General features: G+C 42.7%; 2 protein-coding genes across 3 annotated transcripts in view; both read left to right on the forward strand.

Annotated features, from left to right (window-relative positions):
• Nucleotides 1-181: 181 nt before the first annotated feature.
• On the forward strand, nucleotides 182-5806 carry med27 (mediator complex subunit 27). Its single transcript, XM_085426688.1, has 8 exons — nucleotides 182-424; nucleotides 1192-1336; nucleotides 4712-4842; nucleotides 4966-5059; nucleotides 5149-5256; nucleotides 5335-5376; nucleotides 5452-5529; nucleotides 5614-5806. Exons 1-8 carry the CDS (start codon nucleotides 222-224, stop codon nucleotides 5746-5748), a joined length of 936 nt encoding a protein of 311 aa, XP_085282814.1. The 5' UTR covers nucleotides 182-221; the 3' UTR covers nucleotides 5749-5806.
• A 2633-nt stretch (nucleotides 5807-8439) lies between these two features.
• The window catches only part of fnbp1a (formin binding protein 1a), a 51444-nt gene continuing 43916 nt past the window's right edge, over nucleotides 8440-15967 (forward strand). Inside the window, exon 1 of one of the 2 annotated variants that reach the window (XM_085426693.1) lies at nucleotides 8440-8630. The gene's annotated coding sequence lies outside the window, so the exon portion shown is untranslated. Of the gene's footprint in view, nucleotides 8631-12367; nucleotides 12387-15967 lie in introns of those variants that run through there. The other variant, XM_085426694.1, reaches the window with a different exon arrangement.

Below are 15967 nucleotides of genomic sequence, written 5' to 3' on the forward strand. Positions count from 1 at the left end.
GCCGGTCTCTAGTCAAAATGCCCGGGCCGATTTTTTGTTCCAGTCCAGCCCTGCATGTAAACACCTGTGACCTTTAACCTTCTATCTTTACATTTATTTACATCATCATCCAATGACTGTAAGATTGCCTTTCCAGTCAGGGTCACGTTTTTTGGTTTTTTTTAACGACTTCCTAAACGTCATCAACGCGCGCCAGCAGCCGGGGGGGAAAAGCAGAGAAGATGGCGGACGTGGTGAATGTCGGAGTGAACCTGGATGCGTTTTCTCACGCCATCAGCGGCATCCAGGCGCTGCGCTCCAGCGTGAGCCGCGTGTTCGAGTTCCTGAAGGACGGCATGAAGAATCGCGAGACGCTGGAGGGTCGAGAGAAGCAGTTTATATCCGAATTCCAGGAAAACCTAGAGGCGGTCAACAGAGACCTCAAGTGAGACCAAACACTGTCCGTCAGGATCCAGCCTACAGAAAAACACACTAACCCCCAGACCAGGGTCCATTCATATTTCTGCCGATTTAAGAGTTAATACACAAAGACATGCTGACAGACCAGGGTCCATTCATATTTCTGCTGATTTAAGAGTTAATACACAAAGACATGCTGACGGACCAGGGTCCGTTCATATTTCTGCTGATTTAAGAGTTAATACACAAAGACATGCTGACAGACTCATAACAGACCAGGGTCCATTCATATTTCTGCTGATTTAAGAGTTAATACACAAAGACATGCTGACAGAAGAGGGTCCATTCAGATACATAATTTTCTTAGGGATTGATAAAGCATTCTGATTCCTGATTCTAACAGCTGCCAAGCACCTACTGTCGCTGTGTCGTTGGTGTGGAAACTTGAAATACTGTCCAAAGGGAATTCTGGATCCTCAGAGCAGATATGCATCTTCCTCACGGGAATTATTAAAATATAAAGTTCATTTTCTGAATACATCCTAAACTGAAGGCGACTTTCCGTGCCACAGAGCAACACTTGGAGTGTATTTTGAGACAAGACAGCAGCTGATGGTCAGGATGATTTTAGGTCCATGTTTACTGAGAGTCTAAGTGTAATCAGCCATGCTCGAGCAGGCTGAAGTGAGCCTGAACTCTGACTGTTATTTTATGACTTTTTAATCCTAAACACGTTTTTACGGTTTGACTTTCTCTGGCGACTGAAAATCCGTCTCTCTGTCTGTCTGTCAGTGAGCTGGAGCGTCTCAGCGGATTGGTTGGTCGCCCCTCAGAGTCCCACCCCCTCCATAACAGCGGTCTGCTGAGTCTGGACCCGGTGCAGGATAAAACTCCTCTGTACTCTCAGCTGCTGCAGGCATACAAGTGGTCCAACAAGGTAACCGCTAACGTGCACTTCCTGTTCACTGATGATCAACGTTCCCTCTAATGTTTCATGAACACACAAACTCCCTGAGCGTCCCTTGGACCACTGTGAGCAACATCAGACGTGTGCAGTATGGTCACGCCAGCATCCAAGTCACATAGGTTTATTAAAGTAATCAAATTACAGCATTTATGTTAGACTACTTTAAATTAACTGCTTCAGCCTACTTACAATGACAATTAAAAACAATCTTGTTCATGACCTGTAGCATGTTAACACTATTGGAAGGAAAAATAACTTGAACTCCAAGTTTGAAAACAAAGCTTTCTTTATTTATTTTTTATAAAGCTCTGACTGTATTATGAGTCTGTGGTCTGGGAGAGAGTCTGTAACTCTGTCTGCAAATACAGTAAACAATGACCAATGTTGGGCAGTTAATTATATAGTTACTTCTTCAAAAAAGTAACTGAGTTATGCAAACAAAGCTTTTTGCAGCTGTTTACCTAAAAATGCAGCCAAAGCGTTTTTAAATAAACATTTCAAACTATTTACAGAACAATCAGCTGTTCTGCATCAACTCTGATGCCACACAAATTATTTGTGTCACTCCAAAAATAATTTCTGTCCACTATGAGATGAAGGAGAACAACAGCCTGATACCTGCAGGCCTGACAGCAGCAGATGTGTCACTGCTGTAACACCTGTAACACTCAGCAGGCGACTCATTGTTCTGACACACAACACTACTGACTACACTACACACTGACTACACACTGACTACACACTCACTACACACTGACTACACACTGACTACACACTGACTACACACTGACGACACACTGACTACACACTGACTACACACTGACTACACACTAACTACACACTGACGACACACTGACTACACACTGACTACACACTGACTACACACTGACGACACACTGACGACACACTGACTACACACTGACTACACACTGACTACACACTCACTACACACTGACTACACACTGACTACACACTGACTACACACTGACGACACACTGACTACACACTGACTACACACTAACGACACAAGATTAGTGCTAAACATTGCAAATCTCTCACATCTCAAACACGCCATCACTCCTAAAACTTCCCCCTCCCTAAACAATAAATGCCATGTTGCCATATCATTTTGTGATTGGTCCACATGGTACATTTTTCCACCAATAGGAGAGGCTGGGGGAGGGGTGTTGTTTTTGCTCAGGGGGTTTTCCTTATAAAACGCCGTTTTTACCGTTTCTTCCTGCAGTAAATATAAACAACGACAGTATTCAGGAAGAAAAACAAACATTGCAGATATTTGATCATAACTCTGGTTTTACGTGGCCGATCAACACAATTTAAAAACTGGTATAAAGTCCACACTTTGTCCGTCAGTTGTTCGTCTGTGCTGCTCACATCTCCAATGGTTGTACACGTTGTCATTAACGTGGCTTCACTCCACATCAGCCGCTTTGCTAGCTAAACACCGGTGTCGGCACATAAGGACGCTGTCAGAGCCTGTCAGCGACGTTGATTAGCTGCGTATCTATACGAATGTGAATCGCATCATTGGCTGGACTGTGGGATAAGGTGGCATCGTTCTGATCCCATACGGGAGCAGCCAGTCACTGACTAACACTGCAGAACAGGATTGTTAAAGTTTTCATTTTAATTTCAATTCAGGTTAGATTTTTTTTTCTGTGCGCAGAGACGTGCCAGCAGTGCGCAATTGCGCACGCACGCAGCTTAGAGGGAACATTGCTGATGAGGACCTCAGAGCAACTGCCCTGTTCACAGCGAGATCAAAGTGGACCTGAACCTGGACATTTCCCCACGGAGCCCTGCTGTGACACACCGTCACAGATTTAACAATTCAAGAAAGGCATGTTTAGCACCATCATAGCTAACTGAGCGGAGGAGACGACAGCTGAGCGTCAGTGTAGCGGGGTCGCTGTCTCCTGCCGTTCATGAGCGGTCCGTGCCTTTAGCAGAGAGTAGCTCTGTTGGCTGGCTGGTCTGAAACAGGACGTGCCTCTTGTTCGCTGTAATGTTCGGGTTTGCAGACACGTCATGATGAGGACTGTTTGAGTCAGGTGACCCGGTGCCATCAGCACTGTGCATCTCATATTTCATGACTTTGGGCGTATTCATCAAATACTGGCTTTTGGGGCGTGTTGGATCAAAAGAAATAAATATAACCACTTTTACCTCGAACCGGAGAAGCCACAGAAATTAAAGTAGCTACGACACACTGGATCGCCTAGCAACACAATTGTTTTTACACATGTTGGCGTGAAGGCTGCTGTAATGTGAGCCAGCTGGGTGAGTGATAGATAAATATGTAGGGACTGTAACTGGAATTAAAGACTTGTGGTTACTGCGGGGTCGAAGATGGATGTTGAGCTGGAGTGAGGGCTGGGCCATGTATCGAATATACTTAACGAGTTTGTCCACATACGATGGTTAAAATGGCGTTATCGTAACCATCGAGTATGGGTTGCCATGGAAATATTACGGTGTCTGCACGTTTTTTTTTTTCTCCCACACACTGCGAATGCATCATTAATCCCCCCGCCCAACCTCAAAACCTTCTACCTAACACACCGTGCTGAGCGTGCGTGTTTCAGTCATACCAGATAGGGAAATATGGCGACGGTGGGAGTTTCCACACGCCATGGGACACAAACCTGCTGTGTCGGTTTTATCATCGCTGTTTGGACTTCATCTTCTGTCGTGTGAGGTTTTTTATTTGACTGTTTCACATGTTATAAGCACAAAGGACGACCTTTGTAACCTCAGTTGTTTGTTTTGTTTCGGTTTGTTAAAGTCGAGTGTTGACCGCAGACAGACGTGGTTGTGACAAGCCTCTGTGTGCAGCTGATGGTTCATAGCGTTTTCAGACCAACAGAATCAGCCCCCGCCTCTGATACCCACTGTGTCAGCTGTGTCTCATTAATCAGCGAGTTCTTGATCGCGACTCTTCAGCTGCTCTGAGCGTGTCAGGTGCTTTGATGTTGGTCCACAGCTGGAGCTCATGGAGCTGCCACCACAGACCAAGCCAGCGGCGGCCCTCGTTTACGAAGGCTGAAGATGAGTCCTTCCACCGTCGCCGTCGTGTTTGCAAAAACATGGACGTGATAAAACCACTCCCTGTAAACTGGTCAGGGACCACCCACCCGGACGCTGCCTCCATGTTTTTACTGCCTGACAGTCAGACAGACAGAGGACACTGGGATTGTCCTCGTGTGGACACTTGTGAGGTCGGATGCAGGCTGAGCGTCTTTGAGTGTGAGGAAAACGTTTAATCCATGTTTAGAGGCCCCGCCTACCGTCAAATCCTCACGCTGTGTTTGTGTGTATGTGTAGTTGCAGTATCACGCTAGCTTGGCCTCCAGTTTGTTGAACCAGCAGTCGCTGAAGCGATCAGCCAATCAGATGGGAGCATCAGCCAAGAGACGGCCCAAAGTCCAACCCAGTACTCTGGTACTGCCTCCACAGTGAGTACTATTGCACAAAATACTACAACAGTGCTACAGTAAACTATTTCACACCTTTATGCTGCGGTTCCCCTGGTTTATCCTTTCACACTAACACACGGGCACCTGTCACACCTGTCACAGGTACGTGGATGATGTCATCTCTCGCATCGGCAGGCTGTTTCCTGATATGACCATTGAGCTGTTTAGACCCAACGGGACGTCGGCTGTGCTGCTGGTAGTAGAATACACATTTAAACACACTTTGTGCCCACAGGTGTTTTCAGATCAGGTAACATGTGTCTGTCTCACCTGTCTCCGTCCCAGGTGACTCTGGGGAAGGTGCTGAAGGCCATCGTTGTGATGCGGTCGCTGTTTATCGACAGAACCATCGTTCGAGGATTCAACGAAAACGTTTACAACGAGGAAGGAAAGGTGAGTGTTCGCCTGACAGGTAACAGCTGATTATGTGTCCCAGGTAACCACGGTAACCTGTTCTTTTGTCCTCGTCAGCTGGATATCTGGACCAAGTCCCAGTACCAGGTGTTTCAGAAGGTAAGAGATCTCAGATGCATAGAAGTTGATATGTGGGCCTAGCATTCGGAGCCCTGATTAGCCAGGTGCTTGCAGGTAACAGACCACGCCACCACCGCCCTGCTGCACTACCAGCTGCCTCAGATGCCAGACGTCGTTGTGCGGTCTTTCATGGTGAGAGTAATCGGGCACCAGAGTAATCTGATTACCCTCTGTCGTTGCCTGTCTGTGTCTGACCCCTCTGTGTCGCCCTCTCAGACCTGGCTGCGGAGCTACATAAAGCTCTTCCAGTCGTCATGTCAGCGTTGTGGCCGTTTCCTGCAGGACGGACTTCCTCCCACGTGGAGGGACTTTAGGACCCTGGAGGCGTTTCATGACACCTGTCGCATGTAACAGGACACTTCCTGTTTATCTGTAAAGTTTTTCTTTATGTAAAGGTGTTTCAATAAAGTTTGTTTTGTACAGATGTGTGAGTGAAGCTGTTATTGATGTCTGCTGAGCCGTGAGCCTGTTCATGGCTTAAATTTATTTATTTATATATTTTTACAAAGTTTGCTTTCTGTATGCAAAAACCCCCAAAGTTGAGTCAAATTGATTTCTGTGCACAAACTTGGCCAAATAAAGGTGATTCTGATAATATTGCCCAGGGAAACGTGACTGCCAGTATGGGCAAGACTCCAGGTGCAGGCTGTGTAAAGATGCCCCTGAGACAATCCAGCACGTAGCAGCAGGGTGCAAGATGCTGGCAGGCGGGGCATACGTGGAACGCCATAACCGAGTGCATAGTGGCATAGTGTACAGCAGAGGTGTCAAACTCAATTGCATAGGGGGCCAAAACTCAAGGCACACTTTAGGTCGTGGGCCAAACAAGATAAACATTTTTTAAACACACTAAATCGATGTTTTTTAAACATAAATATGAATAAAAACAGGCAGAAATATTATTCCAGAATAAATAACTTAAAAAAATTAACTTTAACTTTAAATATTTTGCTCTCCATAAAAATATATCCTGTCACAATTATGCAAGTTAGAAATATGAACATGCAGCAAAAACCCCAGAAAAAATAAATGAAAGCAAACACAAGGTTCCAGCCGCATGTAGACGGAGCAAAGTGCGCCGACTTGGCTCAACATTACTTGGCAACAGGGAAAGTGAGGCAGGTTGCACTGGTGCATTTGTGACAGCTTCACTTGAAACGCTTTCACCACATCATACATGTCCATGAACTGACAGGTTTCCTTGCTGAGCTCAAAAACTACTGAGAACTTTTCCCCAACTCAGCCAGCGGACCTCTGTGTGATGAGGAATGTCGGCAAACTCTGAATCTATTTCCCACATAAAAGACTGAAACTGACGGTGATTTAATCCTTTAGCTCAGATAAAATGTACGGTCTGCGTCACGGTGAGCATTACATGCTCCATTTTAAGGACTTTACTACACAGCGTTTCCTGGTGTGTGATGCAGTGATATGCTGTTAACTCACCAGTACAGTTCTCCTGCATCCTTACTAGATCTTACATCCTGCACAACACCAGCGCTCCATCTGTTATCCCAGCGCAGTTTCATGTCAGTTACACTTTGAAATACTTTTAAAAAATGTCTTTTCCTGTCGTTGTCCCGTGCATCGATTCAATTTCCAATGTTCACTCCCCTTACGGATGAAGATGGTCAGCTGTGCAATGTCCATCATGTCTGTACTTTCATCCACAGCAAGAGAGTATGCAAGAAAGTTTTTGCTTCTTTCACACAACTGTGTTCTTAAATCAGTGGCCATCTCACAAACCCGATCAGCAATCGTATTTCTGCTCAGGCTCACATTTGCCAAAATCTGCATTTTGTCTGGACACAAGACGTCGCACACCTTCATCATGCAGCTCTTCAGAGTGGTACCGGGCTGATTTGGCTCCTCTGCTACAATAAAACTTGCTTTCACAACAGCTTCACTTTGTGATTTTGCACTGGTGAAAGTCATCTGCTGAAATGCAGAGGTGGGTAGTAACGAGTTACATTTACTCCGTTACATTTACTTGAGTAAGTTTTTGAAAAAAATGTACTTTTAAAGTACCTTTTTTGCAAGATACTTTTTACTTTTACTTGAGTACATTTATGAAGAAGAAACGTATGGGCTCAAAATGTGGTCATTACAAAGCTTTCTTTGTTATGAATTAGCATACATGTTTTTATTGAAGATTTGAAGAACTAGCAAAAAAACCAGAAACTCTTGTAGAGGAGTGCAGGTGCATCTACTACAGGTAGAGCTGCTGCAAAAACCCACAGAGCTCAGCAGCCAGCGCAACAAATTCTGGATCCTTGGCTTTTAGTTAGCAGTTAGCATTAGCAGCACATGTTGCGTCCGATGTGAAAGGACCTTTATGCTGCGCACTGTGACTCACAGCAATGGTCCCGGGTCAGCCCTGACTTTGTGTTAAACTAATCCTAAAGTAATGATGGTGTTTCTAACCACTGATATACCACAACTTTATCCTTTCAACAGCTGCTGAAAGTTAGGGGACCTAGCTGCTATCGGATATTTATATAGAGATCCTCCAGCTTCAAACTGTATTACCCTTCAAGGACCTGCAGTTCAAAAAAAGCGCCCCTCCGACAGCCAAACCCATCTGTTCTCTGATTGGATTGTTTAATTTGTGATTGACATGACATTGACCAATCAGATGAAAGGAAGAAAAATAGGGTCAAAATTCGTACTTGTAACTTGCAGGGATTTTTTGGCTAAGTCCACAACACTAATCTTTTTTACACTAACACAAATTCTTTTTACACATACAAATCCTGATTTACAAGTACAAAACTGATTTACAAGTACAAAATATTTATGACCACATTTTGAGCCCATAGGAAACTGTACTTTTACTCCGCTACATTTGCAAAATTCGACTCGTTATTTTTTCGTTCTTTTTTTTAAAATTAGTTTAACACATTAGATAACATGCCGCCAGTGGAGTTTCCGGTAACTTTTTTACCAATGAGATGTGGCCATGCAGTCACATGACCAGTTTGAAACTGTGGCGGGCAGAGCGGCCCAAGCGTTTCAAAGTAGCGGACACACAGAAAGAAGAAACCCATGAAAACATGGCAGAGTCTACGCTAGAGCTGAAGAGGATGAACACCCTTGGCCTCACATACAAAGAATGTTTCGCTTAAAAGCAGCACAAATGAACAGCTATATCTGCAGTGTTGGTGTCTTCAGTGAGAGCCAAAACAACAACTTTTCAGCGTGAAACAACTCAACTCGTGTAACCTGAGGAAACGGTAAGTTTTCTCTAAATATCTTTTTAGCTGTGGTTAGCTGGATGTCAGTCTTATGTTACAGCAGCTGTGTCGAGCTCGAGCTGCGAGTCATATTTTCGGCGCTACGTTGTAGTGAGATAAGTTTGTGGGTGTTTTGTGCAGCTTCAGCTGTCCTTTTAACTGCTCGCTGGTTAGCTAGCGTGAGCTATAAGCTAACAGCTAGCCTGGTTAATGACGCTAGAGTTCAACGCACATGCAAACAGCTCGTCTCTACTCCTTTAAGGTTCTTCTGTATTGGCTTCATGATAGCATTTATTTATAAAATAAATCTGACATTTCAAACAGTTACTGGCTACTTGAGTAGTCTTTTTGCCAAGTACTTTTTTTACTCTTAGTTGAGTAACTTTTTTGACGACTACTTTTACTTGAGTAATAATATTTTAAAGTAATGCTACTCTTACTTGAGTACAATTTTTGGATACTCGACCCACCTCTGCTGAAATGTCAGATTCTTCTTTAGCTCTTCTACTTTCTGTAGTTTCTGCTCTGCATTTCGGTTTTTCAGCTTGTCCTGATGTTTTGACTTGTAGTGCTGTCTTAAATTAACAGCAGCTATCTTTTTCTCATTAAAAGTAATCAAAAGTACTTTGGGGACCTTCAGCCCTCAGAACTAATACTTAGTAAAGCAACATCCACCTAATTTAAAATTGCACAGGGAGAGGAGCTACAGTCCATGCAACTCTGGCTGGGAACCACCACAATTCAATTCAATTCAATTCAATTTTATTTATATAGCGCCAAATCACAACATAAGTCGCCTCAAGGCGCTTCATAGATACAGAGAAAAACCCAACAATCATATGACCCCCTATGAGCAAGCACTTTGGCAACAGTGGGAAGGAAAAACTCCCTTTTAACAGGAAGAAACCTCCGGCAGAACCAGGCTCAGGGAGGGGCGGGGCCATCTGCTGCGACCGGTTGGGGTGAGAGAAGGAAGACAGGATAAAGACATGCTGTGTAAGAGAGACAGAGGTTAATAACAGATATGATTCAGTGCAGAGAGGTCTGTTAACACATAGTGAGTGAGAAAGGTGACTGGAAAGGAAAAACTCAATGCATCATGGGAATCCCCGGCAGCCTACGTCTATTGCAGCATAACTAAGGGAGGATTCAGGGTCACCTGGTCCAGCCCTAATTATATGCTTTACCAAAAAGGAAAGTTTGAAGCCTAATCTTGAAAGTAGAGATAGTGTCTGTCTCCTGAATCCAAACTGGAAGCTAGTTCCACAGAAGAGGGGCCTGAAAACTGAAGGCTCTCCCTCCCATTCTACTTTTAAATACTCTAGGAACAACAAGTAGGCCTGCAGAGCGAGAGCGAAGTGCTCTAATAGGGTGATATGGTACTACAAGGTCATTAAGATAAGATGGGGTCTGATTATTTAAGACCTTGTATGTGAGGAGCAGGATTTTGAATTCTGGATTTAACAGGAAGCCAAAACAGGAGAAATCTGCTCTCTCTTTCTAGTCCCTGTCAGGACTCTTGCTGCAGCATTTTGGATTAGCTGAAGGCTTTTCAGTGAGTTTTTTGGACATCCTGATAATAATGAATTGCAGTAGTCCAGCCTGGAAGTAATAAATGCATGAACTAGTTTTTCAGCGTCACTCTGAGACAGGATATTTCTAATTTTAGAGATGTTGCGCAAATGGAAGAACGCAGTCTTACATATTTGTTTAATATGTGCATTGAAGGACATGTCCTGGTCAAAAATGACTCCAAGGTTCCTCACAGTGTTACTGGAGGCCAAGGTAATGCCATCCAGAGGAAGAATCTGCTTAGATACCATATTTCTAGGCTTTTCAGGGCCGAGTACAATAACCTCAGTTTTATCTGAATTAAGAAGCAGAAAGTTAGCGGCCATCCAGGTCTTTATGTCTTTAAGACATTCCTGCAGTTTAACTAATTGGTGTGTGTTATCTGGCTTCATGGACAGATAGAGCTGGGTGTCATCTGCATAGCAGTGAAAATGTATGCTATGTCTTCTAATGATGCTGCCTAAGGGAAGCATGTATAATGTAAACAGAATTGGTCCTAGCACTGAACCCTGTGGAACTCCATAATTAACCTCAGTGTGTGAAGAGCACTCTCCATTTACATGCACAAACTGGAGTCTATTAGATAGATATGATACAAACCACTGCAGTGCAGTACCTGTAATACCTACAGCATGTTCTAATCGCTCTAATAGGATATTATGGTCGACAGTATCGAACGCTGCACTGAGGTCTAGCAGGACAAGCACAGAGATGAGTCCACTGTCAGAGGCCATAAGAAGATCATTTGTAACCTTCACTAAAGCTGTTTCTGTGCTGTGATGAGCTCTGAAACCTGACTGAAACTCTTCAAATAAACCTCTGCAGATGATCTGTTAGCTGTTTGACAACTACTCTTTCAAGGATGTTTGATATTAAAGGAAGGTTGGAGATTGGCCTATAATTAGCTAAGACTGCTGGGTCTAGAGATGGCTTTTTGAGTAAAGGTTTAACTACAGCCAGCTTGAAGGCCTGTGGTACATAGCCGATCATTAGAAAGGTGGCTATATTGGTCGCTGATTTGTTTTTGTTTTGTTTTTGAATGTCAGAAATGTATATTTGTGAATGTGGAGATGTTATATTGGTTTCACTGGTAAAAATAAATAATTGAAATGGGTATATATTTGTTTTTTGTTAAGTTGCCTAATAATTATGCACAGTAATAGTCACCTGCACACACAGATATCCCCCTAAAATAGCTCAAACTAAAAACAAACTAAAAACTACTTCCAAAAACATTCAGCTTTGATATTAATGAGTTTTTTGGGTTCATTGAGAACATGGTTGTTGTTCAATAATAACATTATTCCTCAAAAATACAACTTGCCTAATAATTCTGCATTCCCTGTATTTAATACATTCTGATCTTTGCCCTTTAACAGGTGACCTGCTGATATGTGATTGAACAGCTGAGCATTTTCAATACAGCTTTCATATTTTTCCATGTTTAATTCCTACAGACTGGAAATCAGCAGATCAATACTCGATATTCTATGGATTCTCCTCATTGATCTAAGGCTTGTTTCCATTTACTTCATATTAATCGCAGCTGTATTACCGATCACCCAATCAATCGATCAATAATCAGATCCAGTTTATTTATACAGCACATTTAAAAACAAAGTACAAAAACAAAACAAGATTGTAAAGACAACAAAAGACAAAACCACTCACGTTAAAACAAAGCACATCAACTCACACCGATCAAACGCTACTGGAAAAAAAGTGTTCTCAAAAGAGACTTGAAAACAGTGAAGATGCCTGTCTATTACTCAAAGGCAACGCATTCCAAAGTTTGGGAGCCACAGCTGAAAAAGCTCATCCTCCTCTAAGTTTCAGACAATTTTTGGGACAAAGCAGCTGGTCAGCTGATCTAAGGGCCGCGAGGGAGCATGAGGCTGAAGTAGATCAGAAAGGGACGGAGGAGAAAGACTGTTCATGAGCCAAAGTTAGGACTGCTGTGATAAACAGGAAGTCGAGGAAGAGAGGACAGGATCGGTGAGATATGTTCATGCCTGTGTGTGAGAGACGAGCAGCAACATTTTGAACAAGCTGAAAACGTGAGAGGGACGCTTGGTGCACGCTTCGTGGTCCCATATATCCCACAATTCATAGCGCGGCGGTAGGTGTGGATAATTTTGCCGCAAAATACGGCAGAAGGGAGCGGCCAAGAGTGAACTGTCAAAAGTAAGTACTGAATATGACGTCACTTATTTATGTGCGAATGTTTAATAACGAAGAACATTAAAACATTGCTGTTGGCCACATGTCGGCACAGTTATGTGACATTAGTGATGTTTGTGCTTTCAGCGTTAACTTGGTTTTAAAGCCTCTACATATATATATCTCATAATAATCGGACAATACATATAATATTGTCCATATTATATTTACATTACCACAGTGGGATGATTTTAGTCTCATGACCGACATCAGCTAATTGTTATTTACTAGCTAATCTTGAAATGACTGTTGAGGAATGAAGCCCAACAATCATGTTTTACAGTCCTGTGGTCTCAGCCTCAGATACTCATCAAAGTGACGTCATGACAAAAATGAATGACCAACAAAACATTTTTCTCCTTCATTTCTGTCACACAAAGCTGTATGTAACATTTCTTGCGGTTAGTATCATGGTTGCTAGGCAACCTGAACAAAAATGACATCACTTCCGGTTTAGGGCAGGTCATGGCGGACCTGTGATAGTTCGTGCTGACATCTATTCCAGTGTAGGAAGTGTTTTGAACAGGTGATCGGCAAAAAAAAAAAAAAAAAAAAGAACAGCTGATCGGCAAAGCCTGTTTCTGGAATATTGTGTTTTTGTTGCTGCAAGCGCTTTTTATGCAGTTTTTGCAAAGCTATATGTGGAAGGCAACTGTGACCTAGGACAAGCTGATGCCATAAGATGTAAGTACAACTTCTCCGGTTTCATATGCAAAAAAAATTATTGCGCTAGCTCACGTGGTTGCAGTGCTAACAGGATTTAAAAGTAGTTGCGCAAAACGGAGCGTGCCCGCTCTGATCGGTTTTACAGGGTTAATCATACGCCCAAACAGGTGAGTCACCCGAGGGTGTTTTTTGTTATCCAGCTTCACTGAACCAGCCAGCATGCTCAGGTCATAGGACAGCGGTCATCAGCTCTGTAAGTCAGTAAGTTCAGGTAAGCATCAGTCCAGAATTTACCTGCTGCTTACCTGGATATTAAACATGAAGGACACAGGTTGATGACATAATCTGGGTGGTGTTTATGTGAGTCTAAAACTAAAAGGTCCTGAAGAAGGACTCCAAACAGATCACCTGATGTAAGTCATCAGGCTGTGATTTGAACAAAGAGGAACAAAAACCTGTGAAGGTGATGTGTTTGTTTCTGCTGCACAGGTGTCCCACAGTAACTCCTCCCTCATTCAGGTGGACTAATTCGTGGTTATCCTAAACACAGTGGCGGACTTGATGTAATTTGATCACTCTGACCACCGTCCCAGAGGAAATCCTCAACACTTTCATGCTGTTTGCATCACATCATTAATTAATTAATGTCATTTAATGGTCGGGCATTGCATTGCACAGCTACAAGCATTTCACCTCATGTCATACTGTGTATGGTTTTGTGTGTGACAAATAAAATTTGAATTTGAATTTGATCAACAATCCAAACTGTTTTATGGCTCTCTTCTCCCCTCTGGTGGATTATATGTGCACTGCAGGCAGCTCAAAAAATGAGTGACATCTTTCAGTTAAAAACTTTAAATATAACAACAAATCCAAAGGTTTTCTTCTGAAACTGTGTGAAAATCAGTTTTATTCCATGAATCCCTGTCGTGGTCAGTAATACGATTTAAAAAGATTTAAATCCTAGGAATTAAAATAATAATAAAGAAACATGAAATCTGCTCTCGTGGCAATCATTGTGCTACAGGTTTAAATAAAGTTTCTAAAATGTTTGAAACTCAGCAACATTTTAAAATCTATGATTTGAGTTTTATGCTTCAGAAAATGTTTGATTGTTATAACCAGACAGTGTTGAAAAAAAGTAATCAGTAACTAATTACTGATTACTTCCCCCCAAAATTAATCCCGTTACTTTACTGATTACTTATTTTCAAAGGTAATTAGATACTTAGTTACCTTTTCAAAACATGATTTACAACCTGAATAGGTAAAAAGCGATAGATCTTTCAGGCCAATTCGACCTTTTCTACATATTCCAGCATATAAAATGTGTTTACACTCAGTCTTTCACATAGATGCAAGTAAAACACAGCAGAAAATAAATAAACTCAGACACAGCAGTCCTGTTGCTCTATTTTCACCTGTTTAGCAGGAGTGGGGCAGGCGGAGGTTTGCCCTGGTGCAGGTATGACACAGCCGTCATGTCAGTGGAAGGATCTGGGAGTTTCTCTGGGAATGTCACATTCCTGTGGTTTTCTTCCCACGGAGTGAACAGCAGACACTAATGTTTTTGTCACTTTTTACAGAATCAATGTAAGGTCTGTACTTCCACGTTTTAAATGCTGCACTGTCATACTCTCGCTGCACTCGATATATTATCCATTGCTGATCTGCACACAGCTGTTGCCACGAACGTCGTACTCACTTACGTCACTGTCATGAGACACTCTCACAAACGAGATCATGGTTTAGTAACGCAGTAATGCAGCATGCTTACGGGAAAGTAACAGTAACCTAATTACCTTTTTTGCAATAATAAACTTACTTTACTTGTTACTTGAAAAAAGTAATTGAATTACAGTAACGTGTTGCTGCCCATCTCTGCCAGCGAAGTAGGCCAGGTGTGCAGCAGGTGATGTGTTTGGCGGAGTTTGTTTTATGATTACATTTTTAAAAATGTAATTACAATTTTTTTTTTTTTTTTTTTTTGTAAAGAGAAAGTCCAAATGAAGTTTGTTAAACCTAGTTTGGACGTTCTGACCAACATCTGCTTCACAGGCGATGGAGGCTGGAATGGGGCAGGGCCAAGCCTGTCTCCTCCTAATTCTAAACCTGATCTTGATCCCTGTTCTGGTCCTCAATCAGAGCCATATGATGGGCTCTGTGCTCCTGTGCCCGGACGGTCTGATGAGGCTCTGGTCACCATTGACTCAGATGCTCTGATGGCCTCGCCTAAAGGAGAGGCTGCAGGTCGGAAAGGTCCAGACCCACAGCTGAGGGACAGCAGCTATCTTGAAAGACACCGCAGGTACTGACAATTATTGTGAAGGCCACTTCCTGTGTTGTGATGTCACTTCTACTTCCTTTCAAGGTTCAAGGTTCAAGGTTCCTTATTTGTCACATGCATAGTTATACAAGTATAACACACAGTGAAATGTAGCCTGACACGCTCCTCGACATGTGCAAAAAAATTGGGGGGGGGGGGGGGGGGTGTAGAGGAAGAACATTATATATATATATATATATATATACATTGGGTGAATGTGCAGTAGTAGCAGCAAGCAGTTGAATTCTGTACATTAATATGAATAGACATCTGACTATTTTACAGGATAGACAATATAAACATATTTAAAATTAAAGGAATTGAAATGTACATTGTGCCTAACCCTAACCCTTTGAAAGGTAATGCGAATAAAGGTTTTTGAATCATGGTTAGAGGACAAAAGTTAAGGGGTAGAGCTTCTGTCCTCAGGTGACAAATGTGGCACCTGAGGACATAGAGCTGCAGCATGCTGTGTTGCCTGCTACCCATAATCCAAGGCAGCCATGTTGACATGGTAACAGTGCTAGAGATGACGGTGACGCTCTTAGAGACA

This window comes from Rhamphochromis longiceps, linkage group LG12, assembly GCF_057381845.1.
Source record: "Rhamphochromis longiceps isolate RC_006_pf linkage group LG12, R_longiceps_female_GT1.1, whole genome shotgun sequence".
In the NCBI taxonomy this organism is placed as follows: domain Eukaryota; kingdom Metazoa; phylum Chordata; class Actinopteri; order Cichliformes; family Cichlidae; genus Rhamphochromis; species Rhamphochromis longiceps.

Bases quoted from the DNA above. Each gene is read 5' to 3' on its own strand.
- med27 (XM_085426688.1), top strand. From the start codon at position 222: ATGGCGGACGTGGTGAATGTCGGAGTGAACCTGGATGCGTTTTCTCAC. The intron at 4,843-4,965 runs GTGAGTACTATT...CACCTGTCACAG, and splicing joins ACTCTGGTACTGCCTCCACA to GTACGTGGATGATGTCATCT. The intron at 5,377-5,451 runs GTAAGAGATCTC...AGGTGCTTGCAG, and splicing joins AGTACCAGGTGTTTCAGAAG to GTAACAGACCACGCCACCAC.